The sequence below is a fragment of the Notolepis coatsorum genome, assembly GCF_963971535.1.
Source record: "Notolepis coatsorum genome assembly, chromosome: 2".
Classification (NCBI taxonomy): domain Eukaryota; kingdom Metazoa; phylum Chordata; class Actinopteri; order Aulopiformes; family Paralepididae; genus Notolepis; species Notolepis coatsorum.
Genome location: NC_140166.1, coordinates 175,288,045 through 175,314,088, shown reverse-complemented (window position 1 = coordinate 175,314,088; position 26,044 = coordinate 175,288,045). Strand labels below are relative to the sequence as shown.

Sequence of the window (26,044 nt, the reverse complement as noted above, 5' to 3'; positions counted from 1 at the left end):
TTTTGTTTATTTATTAAGTTAACACTTTGACTGCCGGGACCCGTCTTTAGACGTCTTTCCTGGCCATGCTAAAGTTGCCGCGGGACGCTGTACAGCGTCCTTATATCAATATTTCAAAAATCTGCGATCGGATTCATAATCCCCCTCCGCTGGCCTGAGATCCACCAGCAGGACCCACTGAGCTCTCTGGCGGTTCAGGAGCACCATCTGGTGGCCGATCGGCGCAACCGCTTAACAGGAAGCGCAGTAGAGGTTTTACTGGTCGGCCCTATTACTTCCGGGCACTCGGTATAGGTTCCGGCACTCTAGCTCGTCACACTACATAGCGATCGATTGCCAATAACTCGATAAACAACATGATTTGGACGTATATACCATTATACAAGCTGGAGATGGACCGGGTAATAATATATCCCATAATGATAAAATTTCTACTCGACGATGATCGCCCAACGGCGCACGGAGACTGGGGTGAGTTTCAGCGTGTAACGTTACCATCTTCGATACTAACTGCTTTTATCAACATTTGACCCACATTAGATGATTGGTATAACGCTGCCCACGGAATTATAAACGCCCCCTCGCCCATCCGGTCAACATCAGATGACGTGTAGTAACTTCTAGAAGTACGTCTAGTTGGAATTTTTTATATCGCGCTGATTGCCATCAAACTGTATTTCATCATCAATATAATGCATTTGGGGCTATATATCACGTTCTGGAGAAAGCTGCAGAAAGAGATGAAAACATACTTATACATTAGACCATACTTTACTATGAATATGTGAATGAAAAAGTTTAACGTTGCTACACAATGAACAATACATATAGGACTTTGAATGGGCCCTAATAATGGCAATGTAGCAATAGAATTTAAAAAGTTATAGCCCTGCAAAGAAGGGGACTTTCTCCATAGACAAATAGCGCTGGCAATCTATGGTATATCATTAATTTAACCCAAGGCAACCAAAGTGTTAATATAAAACCATATAGTCACATTTTAGAATACAATAGAATAGAATTTTAGAATACAACTAGAAACACTGTGGCCTGACAAAAAGATTTTTTTTTTTTTTTTTTTTCTTTTTTTTTTTATCATCTCGCGGCCCACCCGTGGCTGCTCGCGGCCCACCTTTGGGTCGCGACCCCGACTTTGGGAACCACTGCGCTTAATGACTGTTTAAATGAATGTAAATACTAGGGCTGTCAGTTTATCGCGTTAATTAGATTAATTAATTACACAGCAAATAATCGCGTTATGATTATTTCTTTTTCTTTTTAAATCTCATTAATTCCATAAGAACGTAGAATAAACATTTACAATTTTTTTTTTTTAAATGGTCCATTTGCATGTTCTTGGTATCTGATTCTAGGGACATCTATGGATCTCAGGTAATGTATTCCCAGTGTCAGAAATACTGTGTCTGTTACTAGGCTTGAGTAAATTGTAATGAACCAAATGAGAATATCAATTACATTTGTTTTTATCTTTGACTGAATAACACCATGCTAAAATTGACCAGACCTGAAAAATCTAAGCAAATGAATAAAGGGAAGATGATTAAACAGAAGGTTTTGTAGATACAGTACTGAATTCTGCCATCTGGACACATGCAATTTGAAATATGATTATAGAATATAAAATATCAGGCCTAAAATGGTTATGCGATTAAAATGTGATTAATTAGATTAATTAATTACAAATCCTGTAATTAATTAGATAAATTAACATTTTTAATCACCTGACGGCACTAGTAAATACATTCTTCAAGAGTTTGATCTGTAGGTGGATAATTATGCTATTTGGAACTTTCAAATCGGAATATACATGAGTTCTCCAATGTTTACAAATATTACCAATGTAAACCTTCGGCAGGCACAAGATACAATGACGAACTCCTATTTACCTGTTGCGTCGTATTAATCATCTAGAGAATCATTAATTCGTTTTTGTGGTGGGGCTATCTCGTTTGTTTTTGTTTGGATTACCGATTGGGCCTTTTAAAGCATATCAACCAGGCACTTAATTAATTTACTCTCATGGCACCCGTCCAGCTGTGAGTTTGTCCTGCTGTCGTGGGATGTGATATATGTACTCTCATCGCTGCATCCTCTGGGCATCTCTGACCTTCCATGTTCCACGGCTCTCTTCACCTTGTATAATACACTTAAGTCGGGACCAATTTAATAATGTCAGCGGATCACCTCGTTCGCTCCGAGCCAGCGACTCTATATTTGTCCACTTCACAAGATTGTTAGAAGATTGAGGGCTTGGAGCAAATGTCCCCCCCCCCCCTCCGAGCATTAAATGCAATTAGATTAGATTCAAATGTATTGTCATTACACAGCAGCACAAATACAGTACAACGAAAATAAGTTTGGCATCCAACCAGAGTGCACGTGTAATAGTAAAGTCCAATAGTAATATACAATGTACAGGTGATTAAACTGTGTATAAAATATATAAATTAGTACTAATGAATATAGTTCTAACCAGATGTATTAATTTGTACAGTGATGCATCATGCAGGTATAAAGACACTATGGTAGTAGTCATACTGGCCAGCTTCGTAACTAGTACGTGTAGGTAAGCGATATGTACAGATATAGTAGATATAGTGTCTACAGATATGTAAAAATTATTATATGCCGGTACGTAAGGACAGATGTGTATATATATATATATATATGGCAAGAATAAATATATATATACGGTATATACAGCATTATTGTACATGCTATTATACAGAGTTATATGCAGGTGTATAGTAGATGTAGAATATTTATATGTAGGTATATTCAGACAGATATGGATATATATATATGCAGTAATTGTGTATATACAGTATATGAATCGGTATATATATATTTGTTTAATTTAACCGTTTGCTAAATGTCTGCCAGTCTCCCCCCTCTTTAGTTACAGTGGTTTTATCTGACAAGATTGACATATCCACCTCAGCGAATGTCCACAAGAAATTAAAATATCATCTTCCAGATGTGTCTGTATTACAAGTTCCTCAGTAACACTTCTTTGTACATCCCCCCCTTAATTTACTTCAATTGTACGTTACATTTAGTCATTTAGCTGACACAAGGGTAAGTAAGATTGTTTGTCAAACAGTGTCAAAGTTGAGTGCTACACTCTGAGTGCATAGTAGTATAGGCATAGTAAAATAGTAGATAGTATTATAGACATAGTAGCAAAGTACATTTAATTAATGTAAAGAAAATATAATTTCAGATATTGATATTGTTACATCCAAGGCTGCTCTCCAATCTTTTTCAGTCTGGTGTCAGAGCTCTGACCACGTGACCTAGTGCCTCCAAGAAAGTTGGATTGGTGGATCACCATGTCAATCATTATTGTAACATCCAATCAACTCTCCTCCTCTGGCAGGTGTACGCGTGGGGAGACAATGACCATGGGCAGCAGGGAAATGGCACCACCACTGTGAACAGGAAGCCCACCCTGGTCCAGGGCCTGGAGGGCCAGAAGATCACTCGTGTGGCCTGTGGCTCCTCCCACAGCGTGGCCTGGACAACTGTGGACGTGACCACGCCCTCGGTTCACGAGCCGGTCCTTTTCCAGACTGCCAGGGACTCCCTAGGAGCCTCCTACTTGGGTAAAACCCCTCATTATAATGCCGTTTTTTTGGTGAGGTTTACCTAGAAGGTACTGATGACCACCATGGTATAAACTAATGATCTCGGTCTGGGGTGTTGTACATGGGTCCAGGTTTAACTAGAAGGTACTGATGAACACCATGGTATAAACTAATGATCTCTGTGTGGGCTGTTGTACAGGGGTCCAGTCCGACAGTGACTCGTCCTCTGTGAGTAATAAGATGAGTGGGCAGAGCAGCGTGAAGCCTAACCGCCCCTCGCTGGCCAAGATCCTGCTGTCTCTGGACGGTAACCTGGCAAAACAGCAGGCCCTGTCCCACGTGCTGTCAGCCCTGCAGATCATGTATGCCAGGTATGTCCTCCCCTGGGATCCATTGATTGATTTATTCATTAAGACATGGAAAGGGAACATCTTTATTGTTTTCTCCTGGATTTCACTCCGGTGTTAAGGAAAACTTCTGGCAGTGTTCGTCTTGTTAACCATCTTATAAAAGCCACTGTGCCCTCGGCAGCATTCTTAACTGTGATGTCGGCAATTCTCAGCTGAGCCTCGTACCTATGAGCGTCAGTGTGGTAATCATGATCATGGCAAAGAATGCCCTCGTGGGTATTATTACATGCACGTCTATAATCATTATGCCCTGGGGGGTTCGTTGGTTCATGCAGTCATGCGTGTGCATTCGCTCAATTGCTTCCCCCCGTCACACATTTGGACAAGGTGCAAAGCCAGATTCGTCACACACTCTTAACAACTTAGCACTTGTTACTGTGTTCAGCCTGCTCACAGGTTCTGCTAAATGTGTTTTAGTTGATGTTGATGGTATGCGATTCCGGTTTCTTCTGTTTTCCCAGGGATGCGGTTGTCGGTGCCTTGATGCCGGCCTGTATGATGGTGCCAGTGGAGTGCCCCTCCACCTCTCCCATCCCCCCGTCCGACTCCTCCTCCACCCTGTCTGATGATGAGGGCCCTCTCATCCCTGCTGATGCAGAGGAGAGGATCAGCCCCAACCCCTGGCAGGACAAGAAGGGAGAGGTGAGCAGAAACACTAGCCTGGGACAGTGACTAGGGCCTAGGGCCAAACCCCTCCCTCTTTTCTTGATCCTCCAATCACAACTATGGCTTATCCCCGAGGGAGATCGTCGAATAGTAGCGGAATAGTTCCCAGTGACTATTTAATAGAAATTCTTTGTAGGGAGTTTTGCCCCATCTCTACATCCCGCTGTCCCAGATAGATAGATAGCTCCCTGTATATGGGGATATGGTAATAGAGAGGCACATTGATTCACTTCACACAAACCCTCATTTCACATGCAAAAATACAGTATATATTTTTCTTTTCTCGCACGGGTGCTACTGCAGTACAGTTATTCATCGCACAGACTATACTATATGTGGCACTCTGTACAACCCTGTAAGTTGTATTATTTGTTGGGGGGGTAGGTTACCTCATCAGAAGACGCTGTCACTCCATCATCTGCTGTCACACCATCTGCCTCCGGGGCTTCTTCTCGTCCTTTCATCCCCGTCACGGACGACCCCGGAGCGGCCAGCATCATTGCTGAGACCATGACCAAGACCAAAGAGGTACGATTACACCATCAAAATTATGATTATACAGAATAATATTGTGATTATGATAATTCAGTCACTGTTGCAAAAATGCAATTTTTTTAAATGTTTTTGACCTACTATAGACGTGTCCATACATTAGCTGCACAGTGTTTTTCTCTCGTCATGGAGGCTTGGATAATGTTGTGATCTAACCATCCTGACGTTCCTTCAAGGACGGTGAGAGTCAGAATAAAGTGGTGGGTCCAGAGCCTCAGTACCTGGATGAGTTCAGCAGCCTGCTGGTGCCCGACGACACCAGGGTGATGGTGGACCTGCTCAAGCTGGCTGTGTCTCTCCGCTCCGGAGACAAGGGCAAGGAGGTGCTCTCTGCCGTGCTCTCTGGTATGGGGACGGCTTATCCACAGGTGAACAGCATTGTTTTTATTTTTATTTGCTACCCCCCGTGTGCGTGTACGTCATGCACGGATGTCATGGAAAACCAGGGAAAGTTCTAGAATTTCGGGATAAATGCTTTTGTGAAAATATCAACGGAATGTTTTCATGCCCGTGACTTCACCCAGTCAAATGATACATGTGAAGCCTGGCTGCTGGTAGATCTATTTGAAGGAATAATAACCCAAATAACATATTTTCTGTTTACCTAAGTTCCAAGTGATTGTTTTAACTTGCCAAAATACAGCCTGGGACATTCAAATCATCTATTGCAGTGGTTCTCAAACCTTTTCATGTCAATGACCCTCAAATACACACATAATAGGTCAGGGACCCCCACTTGATTTAGATTTTGTTCCAGGGACCCCCATTTGAGAAGATATTTGTTGTTAGATGAATTATTCCATAATTCCATAATTGTCTATATTGTAGGTGGGGAGATAACCTATGGTCACAATAGTTATTCTTATACATTCTCTCATTGGACTAACTTATTGTGAATAAAACTTGAAAGGAAATTTAAACTATTCCCCATTTTTCTGGGGACCCCCTTGAACCTGAGTGTCCCTGGACCCATTCTGAGAATCACTGATCTATTCATTAATCAAATGGATCAATTGATTTTTTATTGAGAAATGTACATAGGTCATGGAAATAGCCATGGAAAAGTCATGAGGTCATGGAAATAGCCACGGAAAAGTCATGAGGTCATGGAAATAGCCACGGAAAAGTCATGAGGTCATGGAAATAGCCACGGAAAAATCATGAGGTCATGGAAATAGCCATGGAAAAGTCACAAGGTCATGGAAATAGCCATGGAATTTGATAAACAAAAACGTGTAGGAACCCTTACCTTTTTGCTCACGTACAGAAAGTCGAGCTTTTTAATAATTATGTTGGGTTCTGTTGCCTATGATGCCTATACAGGTAGCAGACATGCTCCTGGAGCTGTGCGTGACAGAGTTGGAGGACGTCGCCACGGACTCCCAGAGTGGCCGCCTGTCCTCCCAGCCGGTGGTGGTGGAGAGCAGCCACCCGTACACAGACGACACCTCCACCAGCGGCGCCGTCAAGATACCAGGTGAACACACACACACAGCAGGACACCTCCAGGGATCGTACGCGGAGGCTTTCTTTTGTGTGAATGGCCATTGTAATTCTATTTTGTAGGTGCAGAGGGTTTGAGGGTGGAGTTTGACCGGCAGTGTTCCACCGAGAGACGCCACGACCCACTAACGATCATGGACGGAGCCAATAGGATCGTTTCTGTTCGATCAGGTGACCAGAGGAGAAATGTTTTTTATTTCGGCCGCGCAAACTACTTTGTTTCGTCAAATGGGTGTTGAGTGTGGGGACTGTGCAGACTCATCCGATGTGTGTCTTACAGGCCGGGAGTGGTCTGATTGGTCCAGTGAACTGAGGATCCCTGGGGATGAGCTGAAGTGGAAGTTCACTAGTGATGGTTCTGTTAACGGCTGGGGCTGGCGCTTCACTGTTTATCCAATCATGCCTGCTGCTGGTGAGCTTTTTCACACACACACACACACGCACACACGCACACATACACATACATTACACACACACACACACACACACACACACACACACACACACACACACACACACACACACACACACACACACACACACACACACACACACACACACACAGTGGTGTTGTCAAGATACCAATTTAGATTAGATTCTGTATTATACAGCACCAGTACAGTACAATGAAAATAAGTTTGGCATAAAACCAGAGTGCAAATGTAACAGTAAAGTGCAATAGTAATATATACAATGTACAGGTGATTAAACTGGGTATAAAATATATAAATTAGTACTGCTGAGTGTAGTGCTAATCGGATGTGACAAGACCGTATGACTTTGAACTAAAACAACAGAAACCAATCTAAACATGTATCTCAAGTAGCTTTCCCCCCTGAAAACGAATATCTACATTTGATGGAAACCTGTTTCTTATAAAAACATTTATCAAGATAACACAATTATCTTTTGTTTTCACATGACCCTCTGCCGCCATTTCCGGCGACCATATTGTGTCCCTCGTACAAAGCATTCTGTTAAATGTACATTTGGGACATGAAATGACTACCATGCAACACTTAAAACACACACTTCTGCATTATCTTTAAAGGGATGTATTTTAGTCCTTTTCAACAAGTTAATATAAGTCTTTGAAGTTTTCTGAACCATTATGCATTGGAGCAGCCTCTGTACCTTTCTGTTTCAGTCCTGTTCTCATTGGAGCAGCATCTGTACCTCTCTGTTTCAGTCCTGTTCTCATTGGAGCAGCCTCTGTACCTCTCTGTTTCAGTCCTGTTCTCATTGGAGCAGCCTCTGTACCTCTCTGTTTCAGTCCTGTTCTCATTGGAGCAGTCTCTGTACCTCTCTGTTTCAGTCCTGTTCTCATTGGAGCAGCCTCTGTACCTCTCTGTTTCAGTCCTGTTCTCATTGGAGCAGCCTCTGTACCTCTCTGTTTCAGTCCTGTTCTCATTGGAGCAGCCTCTGTACCTCTCTGTTTCAGTCCTGTTCTCATTGGAGCAGCCTCTGTACCTCTCTGTTTCAGTCCTGTTCTCATTGGAGCAGCCTCTCTACCTCTCTGTTTCAGTCCTGTTCTCATTGGAGCAGTTGCTGTACCTCTCTGTTTCAGTCCTGTTCTCATTGGAGCAGCCTCTGTACCTCTCTGTTTCAGTCCTGTTCTCATTGGAGCAGCCTCTGTACCTCTCTGTTTCAGTCCTGTTCTCATTCGAGCAGCCTCTGTACCTCTCTGTTTCAGTTATCTGCAGAAAAAGCACAACCCCTCTGTAAAAACAATGCAACACACAGGAAAAGGCATTAACACATTGGCGACCGCTGGGACCCGTCTAATATAGTGGTTGAGGACCAGCTTTTGTAAACAGACTGGTGTCTGTTTGTACAGCTAAATCTATACTTTATAGTATTGCTATCTGTCCATTCTCATTGTCAATTGAGTTCATAAACCGTCCCTTCAAAATGGCTTAAAGGAAAAAAAATTCATCAATAGGTTGTCATTTGATAGCGCAGTGAATATAAGCATTATAGCGGATTTTGTCTCGTATATTTTCTGGAAGGCTAGTTATAGGGCTAATAGCTGCTAACGTTATATTCAACGGCATTTCCGTTTTACATATGCTAAAGAAATAACTCAAACTGCATATCATCGGGAATGTCCCAAAGCATGTATGCATGAAAGTGGGGGGCGGGGGACGTCGTTTATTATTATTGATTACCAATAACAGTGGTTGTGTAACTAGCCACATACGCTGCTCGGCTGGTTGCGTATCATAGCAAGCTCTGATCCGGCTGTAATTTATGTGAAAAAGATCTTACCATAAGCCGGTGGGATACCCCCGAGCATTTCCCCGTTATCGATCGGCATCTGGTAGATCGATATGTCCATTGGCTGATGATAAATCCCCTTATTCCATGGTGAAATCTGCGATTCGAAACGTAATCCACGGTACATGATGCTGGTTCAGAATCTGGGTACTAAAAAATCTCCATTGAAAGGGGGGGAAAAAAAAGTGATCCATTCGCCCACAGGGCATACTGCAGTGGAGCGATGGCGCCCCTAAGAGGAACTGGCCGGTATTGCACATCCTCGAATTCACAGACTAGGGAATATATGCAGTGCCGCTCCGCGACCTTGACCCGGTTATTAAAATGATATAAAAGCAATAACAACTTGCCACAGCTTTATACGTGATTCTGTCCACAACGCATGGATTCGAAACCCGTATTAACTCATGGTCGGGCGGCAAAGTGTTAAGGTAGGTGCTATAGATAAAAGATTTAGATCCACATAATACATCCACAGAGCTCCTCCCCAAAAAAAATATTGATTAATGAATTTAAAAAAAGTTTGGTGGGTCCAAAATGTATGTTTACATGTTTCGTGCATGTATCCCCTCCCTACTTCCCATTTCCCCACGTGGAATGTACCTGATTGGATAAATGACACGCTGGTGCTCTAGTGCGACATCTAGTGGCTGAATGTTATCTATAGCACCTTTTTAAGCTTGTGAGACATTGAGCTTCTGTTCCCCCTCGTCTCTCCAGGTCCCAAAGACCTTCTGTCAGACCGCTGCATCCTCTCCTGCCCTTCCATGGACCTGGTCACCTGCCTGCTGGACTTCAGGCTCAACTTCGCCTCCAACAGGAGCATCGTGCCCCGACTGGCCGCCTCGCTGGCCGCCTGCGCTCAGCTCAGTGCCCTGGGTGAGAGAGAGAGGACTTGTATCCCTCCACCATGATGCACAAGAAATATGCAGGCTTTACCATAGAAAAGACGGAGCCAAAATCCACTTTTTCTACTTGTGTTTGTCAGGTTAAAGGAACACCTTTTATTATGCCCATACAAATTAATTTGGGTTAAGAATTATTGTTGAGGTATAGAGTTCAAATGTGTGATATTCCAGTAAGTATTAAATAAATTGAATATGGCTCAGTATAATGAGGGAAATTAATTAAATAAATGAATAATTTAGGCCTGTGGTGTAATTAAAACCCTTTGGTACAGTAGCTGTCCCACTGTGTAGTGATTGTCCTCCCTGTGCTCTGTACAGCTGCTGGACACAGGATGTGGGCCCTGCAGAGGCTCCGTAAGCTGCTGACCACAGAGTACGGCCAGTCCATCAACATCAACAGGCTTCTGGGAGACAGTGAAGGGGAGGCTCGCTCAATGGTAAGTACTACTGTCCGATTACATAGGTCTTCTGCACCCTCATATAGTCTATTAGGTTGACTAGTTGTTGAGCTTAAGAGAAATTGTGATCAAGGGATAGAAAAGAAAGGATTTTTCATTTTAGAGTCTCCGTTCAATACAGAGAGCGGAAGAACAATCTGAGAAGTGAGAGACGAGGCCAAGGTTATGTTCAGCCTTATAGTAAAAGAAATCCAAGGTTTTGCATACTGAAAGAAGTGGGATGAATAGTGATGAGCTGCACCTGCTAACAGGACCTGGGGTCTGTAGTAAACTGTTATGAGAAAGTTGGTTGTTAGGAGTGGTTTCAGACTAAACATGTTCTCTGTACGCTACTGCATTTACTCGTAGTAAGCTGATGTGTCGTAAAAGAAGTATTGCTTAAGAAGTATTAGCATTAACATGTGATTTTTTTTCTATAATAAAACAAACCTTCTTACTGTCTTTTTACTACTGTGTACCCTACTACTATGCTACTATACTTATACTACTACCTATCTTGCTAACATGTCTATACTACTATGCACCCAGAGTGTAACACTCAAGCTTGTTCTTATCTGATGAACACTGACTCTTAGCTGCCAGAGAGGTACCTCTCTTGCTGACTTGTTGTTTAGATAAAAGCCTCATCTAAATGTAAATGTACTGTGTGATTCCAGAGTTTCACTGGCAGCGCGCTGGCTGCCCTGGTGAAGGGTCTCCCTGAGGCTCTGCAGAGGCAGTATGAGTACGAAGACCCCATCGTCAGAGGAGGCAAACAGCTGCTCCACAGCCCCTTCTTCAAGGCACGTCTTTACACTCTTCCCCTTGATCACACAGTGGCTCCCTATGAGTTTATAATGAAGCAGTTGTGGAAGTTTTCCTCTGAGGCCTCTGTTCACACCTCTTCCTCCCCCCCTGATATTTTATTTTATGTATGTTTTATGTATATATTGTCCTTTATTTTACAGTACTGTATATTTGTATATCTTGTATGTTATAAATGTCTGGATGTAACTTCTGTATGTCATAAATGTCATGATGAATTGAAAATGGGGGACCCTGATGTAAACGAGACGAAAGTCTTTCTCTGGTCTGCATCCCCTTAACAATTGTGTGTATTGAGCCGTACTGTATTGTACCCATTCTGCAATCTATTAACCCATTCTCCGCCACCACTTTGATTCGTCCTAATCCCTTCTCTGCCAGCTCTATTTGTCTATGGATATGTTCACCTACTTTGCAGGGCTATAACTTTTTAAATTGTATTGCTAAATTGACATTACTATGGCCCATTCAACATCGATTAGCTATTGTTCAGGGTGTAGGAACGTTTTACTTTTTCATTCACACATTCATATAAAAATACTGTCTAGAGTATAAATATGTTTTTATCGTTTTCTGCAGTAATTCATAGAACGTGAGATATAGCTATTTATGCATATATTACATCAAATGCAGTTTGCTAGCGATTAACGTCAGATACAAAATTTCAATTGTACAAGGTCCTAAACGTCATGACTCATCATCTGCTGGTGACCGGAGGGGGGGGGGGGGGGGGGGGGTCGTTTATAATGCAATGACCGACGTTAAATGAATCATGTAGTATGGGTGATATGTTGATCATATCAGTTTGTATGGATAATAATAATCAAACACGCTGAAACTCACCGCAGCTTCCTCTGACCGTTGGGTGATCAGCGTGGAGCAGAAAGATCGCTATTATGGGATGTTGATCTAGACTAACCATTTCCGGGTTGTATAATAATATATACGTCCAAATAACGTTGTTTATTGAGTTATGGCAACCGATCGATTATCCAGTGTGTCAAGATGGAGTCCCGCGAGCGATCGCGAGTGGCGGACGGAATAGGGGGGACACCAAGCACTTCCGGCCCCACTTCCCCACTTCCAGTTTGGCGATCGGCCACCAGGTGGCGATATTAAACCGTTGGAGAGTTGAGTGGAGATCCCCAGCACCTGTCAATGATCCGTCGGTGAAATATGAATGCCATGACAGATTTTTGAAATATTGATCTCGATGACGTCGTAATCCGTCATTGGCAGATTAAGCATGGCGATGAATGACGTCTGAATCCGTCATTGGCGAAAGATGGGTTAATAAAATTTTCAATCAATCAATCAATTCCCCTTCCTCTCCCCTCACACCCTATTCTTTGTTTCACCTGTTCGCTCCTCCCCACAACCCCCACCCCCCTTTCCCACAAAGCTTAAAGGAACACGCCAATTTTTTGGAAAATATCCTTGCCATCTTCCCTGGAGTTAGACAAGCAGATACATACCCTTTTCATCTCTGTGCATGCATTAGGCTTAGGGAACAGCCGCACCGTTAGCCTAGCTTAGCGTCATTCACTGAAGGTAGGTGTGCCAGTGTAGCCTAGTTCCCAACAGTCACGTAATACACTCCAAATACAACTCTAAAACCTTCCTGTAAACAGGTTGTGACCTGTGTATTTACCACGTGGAGGGGAAAAAATGGCAGTGGCTGAGGAGGTAGAGCGAATTGGAAGGTTCCCGTTTGATCCCAGCTCCTCATGGAAGCGTGTCGAAGGGTCCTTGAGCGAGATGCTTAACCCCCAACTGCTCCCGGCACCTTGCATGGGTCGCCACTGCCGCCGTCAGTGTGTGAATGTGTGAGGCATACGTTGTAAAGCACTTTGGATAAAAATGCAGTCCACACAGTGTTCTAGATCAGATGTCATTTTCTGTTTTTGTCGCATACAGGTGTTGGTGGCCCTCGCCTGTGACCTCGAGCTGGACACCCTGCCCTGCTCTGCTGAGACCCACAAGTGGGCGTGGTTCCGTCGATACTGCACTGCCTCTAGAGTGGCCGTGGCTCTGGACAAAAGGACCCCCCTGCCGAGGCCCTTCCTGGATGAGGTGGGCGTACCGGGCGGGCAGGAGTTCGGTGTTCTCAGTTCTTCTTAATCACCCTCTGGCCCCAGGAATGTCGCTAATCCCCTTCTCCATCCCTTTGAAGGTTACCAAGAAGATTCGCGAGCTTATGGCCGACCATGAGAGCATGAACGGCCTCCACGAGAGCCACGACTTATTCAAGAGGGATCAGGACGAGCAGCTGGTGCAGTGGATGAACAGGCGACCAGACGACTGGACCCTCTCGGCGGGTGGGAGTGGGACCATCTATGGCTGGGGCCACAACCACCGGGGTCAGCTTGGGGGCATCGAGGGGGCAAAGGTCAAAGTGCCCACCCCCACTGAAGCCCTGGCCACGCTGCGCCCCGTCCAGCTGATCGGAGGGGAGCAGACTCTGTTTGCTGTCACTGCTGATGGGAAGGTTAGCGTCTTGTGCTGAATGCTACACAGTCTCTATATCTCTTTAATTATGCTGTACAGTCTATCTCTTTAATTAGGCTGTACTAGGGCTGGGCGATATGGAAAAAAATCATATCGCGATAACGATATGATAATTTTATTTTATTTCTCGATATCGATAATTATCGAATTGTTATAAGTATTAAAAAAAAAAAAAAAAAAAATTTACAACAGATGTATGTTTATTTTGCAGCAATTCTTTGTCGTTGCCGCCATCTTTAGTGTTACATCCCCTCACACTCCAGTTCTCAGGCTGCAGCTGGTTTAAAAGCTAAAGTAAACCGGCTTCTCTGCTGGCTGTGGCTCCAGAGGAGTTGAACAGTTCTGGCTCTGTTAGTTTATTTTCGATCTTTTGGCGCTTTTTTTAGGCTGTACACTCTATACCTTTTTTGAGGGAGATTGATTCGCTGTGTGAATTCAGTGGCTTGTGGGCATACGCATGAAGACTGTAGCAATGTGTGAGACCCTCTGGTCTCTCCTCTGCAGCCAAAACCAGAAGCACACCCCGATCCTACCGCCTGTAATAGCATTATAGCGGTAATAGAAATAAGTGTTGTTTTGGTCCTCAGCTGTACACCGCTGGCTACGGAGCCAATATAAATAACAGTGTTGTTTTGGTTCTCAGCTGTACACCGCTGGCTACGGAGCCAATATAAATAACAGTGTTGTTTTGGTCCTCGGCTGTACGCCACTGGCTACGGAGCCAATATAAATAACAGTGTTGTTTTGGTCCTCAGCTGTACGCCACTGGCTACGGAGCCAATATAAATAACAGTGTTGTTTTGGTTCTCAGCTGTACGCCACTGGCTACGGAGCCAATATAAATAACAGTGTTGTTTTGGTCCTCAGCTGTACACCACTGGCTACGGAGCCAATATAAATAACAGTGTTGTTTTGGTCCTCGGCTGTACGCCACTGGCTACGGAGCCAATATAAATAACAGTGTTGTTTTGGTCCTCAGCTGTACACCACTGGCTACGGAGCCAATATAAATAACAGTGTTGTTTTGGTCCTCAGCTGTACACCACTGGCTACGGAGCCAATATAAATAACAGTGTTGTTTTGGTCCTCAGCTGTACGCCACTGGCTACGGAGCCAATATAAATAACAGTGTTGTTTTGGTCCTCAGCTGTACGCCACTGGCTACGGAGCCAATATAAATAACAGTGTTGTTTTGGTCCTCAGCTGTACGCCACTGGCTACGGAGCCGGGGGCAGGCTGGGTATCGGGGGCACTGAGTCTGTGTCCACCCCCACCCTGCTGGAGTCCATCCAGCATGTTTTCATCAGGAAGGTGGCCGTGAACTCTGGAGGGAAGCACTGCCTGGCTCTGTCCTCCGAGGGAGAGGTCTACTCCTGGGGAGAGGCTGAGGACGGCAAACTGGGCCATGGGAACCGGAGGTCAGCGGGGTCAAATCAGGGCTAATGTGGGACACATGCAGCTGCTCCTTTTTATTTTTCATATAGACCTTTTCAAACTTGACCGCATAACCGTTCTAAATGGGCCCCAGTGTGTTTCCTGTCAGTGTTCACTAAGACTTTAGCTGGCGGGAAATAAACGTGGGCCCAAGCTGTTCCCTAGCAATGCAACTCAATGCAAATGTTGAAAAAGATTATATATATAATTCATATACAGTTAGGTCCATAAATATTTCAACACAATTTACCATTTTGGCTTTGTACACCACCACAATGGATTTTAAAATGTGCTTTAAGTTTAACAATTTCTAGGGCGGCTAGGTGGTGTAGTGGACAAGGCGCTCGCCACCAATGCAGGAGACGCTGGGTTCGAGCCCAGCTCTCCGCATTGCTATCAGCTTGGCTGGTCGTTCATACTAATACAATTGGCAGTATTAGGGGGTGGGAAGCTGATGGGTGGGGATCGGACGTTGTGGACAGCGACTCCTACAGGTCGGTTGGTGCGCCTGCGCAGCAGAATCAGGAAGCGACAGGGGCGGCGTGTCCCTCCCACGCAGACCCCCGACGCTGAGAGATCGCGCTGTGCAGGTGAAAAGATGCGACGGCTGCTTCCTTGAGTACCGGAGGGGACACGTGATGTAAGGCTTCATCCACATTGCAGCCGGCTTGTGGGAGGCATGGCCTAACAGCGTTCGAGACAGGGGAGGGTAGAATTGGACGATACGAAATTGGGATGGGAGAAACATTTAAAATGGGAGAAAAAGTAGATAAAAAAAAAAGTTTAACAATTTCTATACGAGCCTCCTCCTTTTTAAGGGACCAAAAGTTATTGGACAATTGGCTGCTCAGCTGGTTCATGGCCAGGTGTGTTATTCCCTCATTATTTCATTTACAAGGAACAGATAAAAGGTCTAGAGGTATTTTCAAATGTGGTATTTGCATTTGGTATCCGTTGCTGTCAACTCTCAATATGAGGTCCAAAGAGCTGTCGCTACCAGTGAAGCAAGCCCTCATTAGGCTGAAAAACCAAAACAAACCCATCAGAGAGATAGCAAAAACATTAGGCGTGGCCAAATCAACTGTTTGGTACATTGTGAAAAAGAAAGAACGCACTGGTGAGCTCAGCAACACCCCAACACCCGGAAGACCACGGAAAACAACTGTGGTGGATGACCGAAGAACACTCTCCAGGAGGTAGGCATATCTGTGTCAAAAGTCAACAATCAAGAGAAGATTTCACCAGAGTGAATACAGAGGGTTCACCATAAGATGTAAACCATTGGTGAGCCTCAACAACAGGAAGACCAGATTAGAGTGCCAAAAAAACATCTTTAAAAGCCTGTACAGTTCTGGAACAACATCCTATGGACAGATGAGACAAAGATCAACTTGTACCAGGATGATGGGAAGAGAAGAGGATGGAGAAGGAAAGGAACTGCTCATGATCCAAAGTATACCACCTCATCAGTGAAGCATGGTGGTGGTAGTGTTATGGCGTGGGCATGTATGTCTGCCAACGGAACTGGTTCCCTTGTATTTATTGATGATGTGACTGCTGACAAAAGCAGCAGGATGAATTCTGAAGTGTTTCAGGCAATATTATCTGTTCATATTCAGCCAAATGCTTCAGAACTCATTGGACTGCGCTTCACAGTGCAGATGGACAATGTCAATGACCTGAAGCATACAGTAATGCAAATTTTTTAAGGCAGAAACGTGGAATGTTATGCAATGGCCAAGTCAATCACCTGACCTGAATCCAATGAGCATGCATTTCACTTGCTGAAGACAAAACTGAAGGTAAAATGACCCAAGAACAAGCAGGAACTGAAGACTGTTGCAGTAGAGGCCTGGCAGAGCATCACCAGGGACGGAACCCAGTGTCAGGTCAGGTGATGTCTATGGGTTCCAGACTTCAGGCTGTCATCGATAAAGGATTTGCAACCAAATATTAAAAGTGACTAGTTTGTTAGTTTGTCCAATAACTTTTTTCATTTCAAGTCCATTGTGATGGTGTACAGAGCCAAAATTGTGTCAATGTCCAAATATTTATGGACCTGACTGTATATAATATTCATAATAAACACGGCATCGGTACACAACTGACATTAAATTTTTTTTAGCATAGATAATTTGCGCCCAACATGTCACAGCTACACTGTCACTATAATTGATGATTACATGAGAACTCTGCTTGTTGACGGTGTAAAAGCCTGTGGTTTTATATCAACGTGATTTCTCTTCTCTACAGCCCATGTGACCGGCCTCGTGTGATCGAGTCCCTGAGGGGGGTGGAGGTGGTGGATATCGCGGCCGGAGGGGCACACAGCGCCTGCATCACATCCAGCGGAGAGCTCTACACCTGGGGCAAGGGCCGCTACGGCCGGCTGGGCCACGGAGACAGCGAGGACCAGCTGAAACCCAAGCTGGTCAGTCTTCCCACTGTCTCCCCAACAGTCCAGATTACAGGGTTCCCACTTGTCCTGGAAAACCTGGACATTTAGAGATTAGATTTCCAGTCATGGAAAACCTGGAAAATTTACTAAAATGACCAAATATCCTAGAAAAAATCTTATGTCATGGAATTTGTAATTGTATTTTAGCCCCTAGGTGTGTAATTTGTTTGAAACTCAACTGTTCATTTTGCAGCGCCATGGTATCTGACAAGCACATGCTTATTCTCCTCTTAAATAAAGTGCTGTAAAATCCTAACCGTAATGAACGTGAGACACTTCATCATGAACCCGGCATCATTAAAAAGGAGGAATCCAACTGTGGTTAAATGTGTGGATACTAGACCTACTGGTAAATTGTGTCCTGAAATTTTTTTTCTCAAGAAGAGTGGGAACCCTGTATTACTGTTACACAGTCAAATGACCTAATAATAGTACTGTATATGCAATAGTATCAGCAGCATTCTCAGATGCGAAGCACCTGTATGACCGGCAATGTCACATATCACTCATTCATAATGGACTGCATTTATATAGCGCTATTATCCAAAGCAAATTCATTCACTCACACTTAGCCGCTATGCCCCTAGTGGCGGCTCATCGACATGGCAAAGTATTATTTTCTTTTAGAGAGAGCGAGGGCTCACCCTCTCGCTTAGTGTTTTTCCATTCGGTCAATATCATAGTGATGTTCTTCACGTATGCATGTGTCTGTTGTGGCGGAAAATCTGTGCGCAAAGGTCACCCTGAGCTAAACGCAACACGGTTCCCCCTGCCTGCAAATTTATGGCACCACGTGTCCTTGTAACTAACTCACCAAAACAGCGGCGTCTTGCTGCACACTCGAGGTGACTGGAGGCCATGGTGTCGGTGATGCAGTGTTTAGACAGGATCCAGCCATGTTTGCTCTGCCTCACTCTGACTTGCGGGCCCAGGGGAGCCCCGGGGAGGTGAGGCCGGTCTGACTCTAGTTCTCTCTCCTCCAGGTGGACGCGCTGCAGGGTCACCGGGTCATCGACGTGGCCTGCGGCAGCGGGGACGCCCAGACCCTGTGTCTGACGGACGACGACATGGTCTGGTCCTGGGGAGACGGGGACTACGGCAAGCTGGGGCGAGGGGGAAGCGACGGCTGCAAGGTGCCCATGAAGGTACGGCCATGCAGTCAGGCGGCACGGTACCGGACACAGTGGACCGTGTACGTCATACTTGATCCGTACAGGTTCGGCTTGCATGTGAACCCGCAGATTTATTGCAACATATAACCATTATAGTGAGCTATATCACATGATATTCTCCAGGCATCATTTAAGACTGAGGTTTGGGCGCATTACAGATTTAGTTTAGTCTATCATAGAGAATTGCACACCGCGAGGCATATGCAAACGTCAATTATGTAACGTTAAATCTGGATAACGGTCCTTTACTAGCGGATCCGGGAATGCGAAAGCTCTACAAAGTAGTGTAGCGTTACACAAAACAATCTCTGCATTTAGATATTGACGGGGCAAATGCATAATCAAAGCCTTAATGTTATTTATAGCGAAAGCAAACTATGCAGCACAATGCAGTCGCGGGTCATTTGTAATTCCAGTGCAGAACGCGGAGTCACAATGTTAATATTTCCTTTCATAGTCACTTCAGCTTGGATGTCATTGCTGTATTCATAGTCCCTCCTTGGCGCAAAGCTGCCAAACGTCAGATATCTTTTCCTTAAATTGTCACTTACCAGAGTATATACAGTACTCTGACACGAAACGGGCCATTTGTAAATTCAAAGCATTTTCAGAATTCCTGTTTTTGTGGTGTAGAACTCCAGGCTGTCAGAGGAGGACAAGGTGCAGCAGAGCGTGCAGAGGTTTACAGCCGGAGACTAATTATATCTTAACCAACCAGCTATAGCTGCTGCTCCACACAATGAAAATACAGCCTTTTAATAATAGCCTTTTTTTCTCATTTAGATCATAGCTAGACGGTTACTTTTTTTTAAAGCAGCTACTAGAAAGATTTGACATCAATATATCATCATAGATTCAATGTCCGTACCTTGGCAGGACTCCTGCAGAAACATGTTGAGATCGATAAGAGACTGAAAAACAATTGCCCTGACCGAGTCCATCAATATCAATATAGTGTGTGTCCTGCCGAAGGCATATGGTGCAAAGGAAGCCTTTCCAAACAAAACTACAAAGACACATCCCATTCAATGTTGGCAAGGCTTCCCAGCCTCTCTTCTCTCATCAAAACACCTTCCCATGCTGTGAGGTGGAACCTAACGAGCACATCTGTTGCTCTGTTGCCTCAATTTATACCTCCCTGCTGCTTTCACTGACTACCACTGCCCTACACTGTAACCATAGTATCATAACTACATAACATCATAACTACCTACCTCATACTATAGTCTACCCATATAACTCTGTATGATAGCATGTACAATAGTGCTCTATTTACCGTATAATATACATCTTTATATTTACTACATATATATATATATATCCATATCTGTCTGAATATACCTGCATATAATCTTCTATATACCTACTTATACACCTGCATATAACACATATATCTATATATGATGGCATGTACAGAAACATCACTGCCTGGTATGGAAACAGCACGGCACAGGACAAGAAGGCCCTACAGAGAGTGATGCGCTCAGCCGAGCGTACTACGGGTATTGCACTACCACTCCTGCAGGTCCTATATAACAAGAGGTGCAAATCTAGAGCCTGCAGAATAATGAAAGATCCTCACCACCCCAACAACAGCCTGTTCAAGCTGCTGCGGTCAGGCAAACGCCTGCGAACACCAGCAACTAGGACAGAGAGACTTCGGCTCAGCTTCTTCCCCCAGGCCATCAGAGTCTTGAACACTGAACTCTCCACACACAAGCACACATGAGCACACCCACAACACACACACTGTATACGCTCACACACTAGCAGTCACTTTAGCATGAACTCACACACACGCTGCACACGCTCACACTCAGCGGTCACTTTACACAATGAAAAGGTCACTTTAAAAACAAGAACGGGAATGGTTCTTGTATAGTAAACAGATGGATATAGCAAGCTAGCATAAGGACACATAGTATAACTGTAGATTGTATAGTATAGCATTGTATAGTAGTGTACATAAGACCCAGTGCCTCATCCGTAGCTAACAGTGTATTGCACTATCGCAGGACCTTAGCATGTCTACCATGCTTTTTGTAAACTTTATGTACATATACCTGTTATGTCTTATTCTTATTACTTGTATTATTGCACAAATGTCTTATTCTCATCCTATTCTTATTACTTGTATTATTGCACAATCGCTGCGGGCATGACCCCCCGCATTTCACTGTATACTTGTATGCCGTGACAAATAAAACTCTTGACTTGACTTGACTATATATATATTTATTCTTACCATATATATATTATTTATCTATCCTCATCTGTCTGTACATACTAGGGCTGACCTTCGAAGCTTTTTTTGGCAATCGAAGCTTCGGGGCCGAGCTTCGATTTTAATTCGAAGCTTCAAAAAAAAAGAAAAACAATTATTAATTATAATATTTTTATTTATTATTATTATTTTTATCTTATGTTGTGGGACTTGTACAGCGCTTTGGTAAACTTTGTTGTTTTTAAATGTGCTCTATAAATAAAGTGGATTGGATTAATTAATTAAGTATTTTTTACACTTTCTTTTTACACTTTTTTTTTTAATGTTCGAAGCTCATGCCATCGAACGAAGCTTCAAAGTATTTAAGACAGCCCTAGTACATACCTGCATATAATCCTTTTTTACATCCATCTGTACATATCCCTTACTGTACCTACTCTTACTACGGTAGTTACGCTGCCGGCCAGTATGAATACTACCATACTGTCTTTATACCTGTATTACTGTACATATTAATACTACAACTCTACATACATCTTATTAGCACTATACTCGGTACTAATTTATATATTTTATACCCAGTTTAATCACCTGTACATTGTATATTACTATTACACTTTACTGTTACATAATTATGTAGTCTGGTTGGATGTCAAATTTTTTTGTTGTACTGTACTTGTGCTGTATAATGATGATACATTTTAATCTAATCTAAACGGGAAGCAACAGGGTTTATGGGGAATGTGGTCATGAGAATAGGCTACCAATTGTTTCAGCAATGGTGTCTTTATATATACTGGTATTGCAACCCTTATGACAATGATACATTTTGTAGAGAATTCTCATTGTAGCTGCTTTAAATACCTTACATTTGTCATGTCCACCATATGAACCTCCTCATAAATCCTTGAAATATTTTAGCTTGGAGTGCTTTTCAGTGTCAGATTAGATTTCTGAATGCACCCAACAAAACCCATTAATGCTCTACTGTGCACATTGCACTGAGAGGGATGGGTCGGGGAGGAATGATGACATTGCCAGAGAACTGACCCATCTTATCAACATGGTCTATTATATTCACGGTAAAATGATTTCAATATGGCCATCCAGGCTCTTTTATGGCTGATATCTTTATATAATGTGTCTGCAGATCGACTCCCTGACTGGCCTGGGGGTGATGAAGGTGGAGTGTGGCTCACAGTTCTCTGTGGCTCTCACCAAGTCTGGAGCCGTATACACCTGGTATGTACAGCAGAACCTCCGCGTTGGCTGCTTGGAGCGCTGAAAAGCTGCTGTCTGTTTGTGTGGAGACTATGTTGTGGTTCATAAAACCATGTTGAACCACTCTGAGATATTGTAATCTTGTGTTCGTTCCTAGGGGTAAAGGGGACTACCATCGACTGGGTCATGGTTCTGATGATCATGTTCGACGACCCAGACAGGTCCAGGGGCTGCAGGGAAAAAAGGTCATCGCCATAGCAACCGGGTCGCTCCATTGTGTCTGCTGCACTGAGGATGGTAAGGCAGGCTTTCGTATCACCTTAACTCATTCAGCGCCAGTCACGATGATAGTCTGGTTAACTCGCCATCGCTTGAGCGCCAGACCAGAGTATAGTCGGGTTTTAATCGTTATTTCTTTTATTAGCGATATCCATTCATTTTCATCCATCCAGCCTGATGTCATCGTTGGGAATCGGTCTGAGCTCGCAAAAGGGCAAATACCGCCGCCTACGCCTTCCAGTTGGTATTGCACCCCATTGGGAATTGATGGTCTAATTTCTTTTCTGGGACGATCCAAGCCGTGCAGGCGGGGTCTAAATACTCAGGCGAGGTAACCTGATTTCAACGATACATCTGCGAGGCTGCCCCCCCCCCCCTCTTGCAGCAATGCTGTTGAACGTGGCACGGACCTCCGCGCCCAGTACTTCAAATGGCGATAAGATAATTGGATTATTTCTTTTGCAAGGTACAAGGTAAGAACACTATATATACATTTGATCGTTGATCTGATATGTCTTTCTACCACGATCGCGGCTGTGTGTGTGCGTGGCTGTGTGCCATTGAGTTTGAGGAGGCTGCGGCGGAGCCCCGTGGTCCAATGCTCTTTTCATGTATGCACGAGGAAGGATAATAATGATAATCTAGCGTTGATTTCAGGAAGATACGATAATCAGGCGAAAAATTACATTGTGTTTAGTGTATTCCACTAAAGCGCTATTATCCGTCTTTCTCTGGAATTACTCAGAGGCACCCAAAGTTATACTCATATTCAAAAGGCTATAAAACGGAAATGTACCGATGAAAAAATCTCGTGGAATAACCGGTGGCGCTGAATGAGTTAAGAGTTCCATATCAGTGCTGTACGAAATTCGACAGCTTGTGATTCATTAGCACCATCTCTCAATGGTCACGGCGACAGTTGTGTCAAGCATTTTGGACTTTGTGGAAAGCTCTGCTGTGTTTTTTGTTTTGTTTTTTTTTGGCTCAGGAGAAGTGTACACATGGGGCGACAACGACGAGGGCCAGCTTGGTGACGGAACCACTAATGCCATCCAGAGGCCACGGCTGGTGGCTGCACTGCAGGGCAAGAAGATCAACAGGGTGGCCTGTGGCTCAGCTCACACCCTGGCCTGGTCTACAAGCAAACCCACAAACGCTGGGAAACTGCCAGCTCAGGTACTGACCTCACGAATGCTTAAAAGGAACACGGCAACATTATGGGAAATGCGCTTACCGTCTTCTCCAGAGTCTCACAAGAAGATGTATATCAATTTCCTGTTGCACGCTAGCCTAACTTAGCATAAATTAATGGAAGCTGATACAGACCATTAGCCTAGCCATTGGCCAAAAACGCCTCTCCCAGAGTTTTAAGCTAGACTAGTGGTCTGTATCCGCCTCCATTTATTTGTGCTAGGCTAGCTTGCAGCAGGATAGCTTTCTGCTGAACACAGAGAGGAAACTGGTCTATCTCGTTGCCTGACTCTGGAGAAGATGGTTGGCACATTTTCCATAATGTTGGCGTGTTACTTCAACTTAAAACTGTTATTCTATTACACATGTCACTGGACTGTTGTAGATGTTAACAAAACAAGGACACACCGTGTCATAGAGGCGAAGCATTCTCACATAGATTGAACTGGTCTTACACAAAGTGCCATGCCTGCGGGCTGCCACTAGGGACAGAGTGAGTGAGTGAGTTAGTGTGACATTCCCAGTCTTAAAGGTACTTTGCATCTAAACACAGTAATATTCATAACTTACACCAGATGGCAGTAAAGTCTTCTCAAACGGAAGGCATTTTTACTGTGGTTCCAATGTCTTACTTCCCTGGTTTGTCTTGGCGCCGTGTAACTCAAGGTGCCCATGGAGTACAACCACCTGCAGGAGATCTCCATCCTGGGCCTGAGGAACCGGCTTCTGCTGCTGCACCACATCTCGGAGCTCTTCTGCCCCTGCATACCCATGTTCCACCTGGAGGGCCGGCTGGGCCACACGGGCCATGGCCCCTCGGTGGGCTTTGACGTGCTCAGGGGCATCCTCATCTCCCAGGGCAAGGTGGGCTGTCACACTGTCTAAAGGACACACACCCAGACACACATGCATAACACAGTAGTAGGGCCCCCCCCTCATAGTTGATTAATCTGTTGGTTTGGTTTTAGTCGACCAGTAAAAAAAAAAGAGGCCGGTTATTCTCTGCCCCTGCTCCACAATGGTGGCACGAACTTCCCACTACAGTCAGGACAGACGAAACCCGTCCAATTGTCCACCGTCGACTAAAAACACACTTCTTCAATCAATATCTGAAATGAAAGAAGAAGAAAAATGACTAACCTTTTGTACTGTCTTTTACTAGTATGCACTCTGCTACTAAGGAATCTACCTTGTCTATATTACTAACTACTGTGCTAATATGTCTTTACTACTAAGACTGTAGCACTCAAGTTCAACACTGTTTGACGATCAAGGTTACTGACCCTCAGCTGCCAGAGTTGTACCCTTCCTGCTGACTTGTACAGAACTTGTAAGTCGCTTTGGATAAAAGAGTCCGCTAAATTAATAATTAGTTAGACATAATTAGTTAGTTAGTACATTTTTTTTAATTATAATTTTCTGGAAAAGGATAAGCACGTCTCTGTTATGTACGAGATTTAAAGAGGTGATGAATTGCCATTATTGAAACAAAAAATGTAAATTTTTGTCCTCGACTGTTTTCTTGAGTGCAGGGCAGCCCGGCACAGTAGGTGGCAGTATGCGCCACTAAAGATATCTTGAGCGGGACCTCAGTAGGTGGCGGTAGGGAATCGATGCTAATGTGACACAACTCTTCTCTTGTCAACAGGAAGCGGCTTTCCGGAAGGTGGTTCAAGCCACCATGGTGAGGGACAGACAGCATGGGCCAGTGGTGGAGCTCAATAGGATACAGGTATGGTCCAGAAACACTGTAGCGCCATGCCCTGTAGCCGCATAACAATACACACATTGTCACATGTGAGGTCACAGTTCAGTGTTCGATTCTTTATGCGTTTAAAATGTGTTTTTCAGAGCTTCTTTTTCCGCTCCTTTTTTTCAACTATGTTTGTGTGCGTGTATAATAGTGTAACCTCCCCTCCTCTCTCCGATCACACTGATAGGATGCAGGCAGATGCCTAGTTCAGATGACAGACGGGGGTTAAAATAGCAGACCAAGGGAAGAGAACAAGAGAAGAAGAATAGTCGCTACGGATTTAAATTTCAATACATTGTTTCCAATTCTCTTTCCCAAATTTCCGATTCTCTATTGCGATGGTGACACCCCTCATGCACAGTAATCTTAGGCCTCTCTATTGCGATGGTGACACCCATCATGCACAGTAATCTCAGGCCTCATCAACGACTTGACAGTTGCCCTTCCCTTGTATCTTCAGTCTCTCCGACCTCCCTCTCTCACTCCTACTGTACTCCCCCACACCACCTCTTCCACCACCTCTCCATTCCTCCCCCCACCCCCCCTCTCTCTCTCTCTCTCTCTCTCTCTCTCTCTCTCTCTCTCTCTCTCACTGTGAGACAGTGTTCCAGATAGGGT

General features: G+C 44.1%; 1 protein-coding gene across 4 annotated transcripts in view; it reads left to right on the top strand.

Moving 5' to 3' along the window:
* Positions 1–26,044, top strand: part of herc2 (HECT and RLD domain containing E3 ubiquitin protein ligase 2) — a 190,210-nt gene that overhangs the window by 131,550 nt on the left and 32,616 nt on the right. For 3 of the 4 annotated variants that reach the window (XM_084309199.1, XM_084309200.1, XM_084309198.1), the window contains exons 64-84: positions 3,401–3,626; positions 3,808–3,979; positions 4,480–4,660; positions 5,069–5,212; positions 5,413–5,604; positions 6,560–6,713; positions 6,803–6,910; positions 7,020–7,151; positions 9,737–9,895; positions 10,243–10,361; positions 11,039–11,164; positions 13,104–13,259; positions 13,360–13,674; positions 14,898–15,112; positions 17,382–17,559; positions 18,570–18,731; positions 22,133–22,224; positions 22,361–22,500; positions 23,471–23,658; positions 24,340–24,537; positions 25,322–25,405. In XM_084309199.1, coding sequence (XP_084165325.1) covers positions 3,401–3,626; positions 3,808–3,979; positions 4,480–4,660; positions 5,069–5,212; positions 5,413–5,604; positions 6,560–6,713; positions 6,803–6,910; positions 7,020–7,151; positions 9,737–9,895; positions 10,243–10,361; positions 11,039–11,164; positions 13,104–13,259; positions 13,360–13,674; positions 14,898–15,112; positions 17,382–17,559; positions 18,570–18,731; positions 22,133–22,224; positions 22,361–22,500; positions 23,471–23,658; positions 24,340–24,537; positions 25,322–25,405 — 3,441 coding nt within the window. The remainder of the gene's footprint in view (positions 1–3,400; positions 3,627–3,807; positions 3,980–4,479; positions 4,661–5,068; positions 5,213–5,412; positions 5,605–6,559; positions 6,714–6,802; positions 6,911–7,019; positions 7,152–9,736; positions 9,896–10,242; positions 10,362–11,038; positions 11,165–13,103; positions 13,260–13,359; positions 13,675–14,897; positions 15,113–17,381; positions 17,560–18,569; positions 18,732–22,132; positions 22,225–22,360; positions 22,501–23,470; positions 23,659–24,339; positions 24,538–25,321; positions 25,406–26,044) is intronic. The other variant, XM_084309201.1, reaches the window with a different exon arrangement.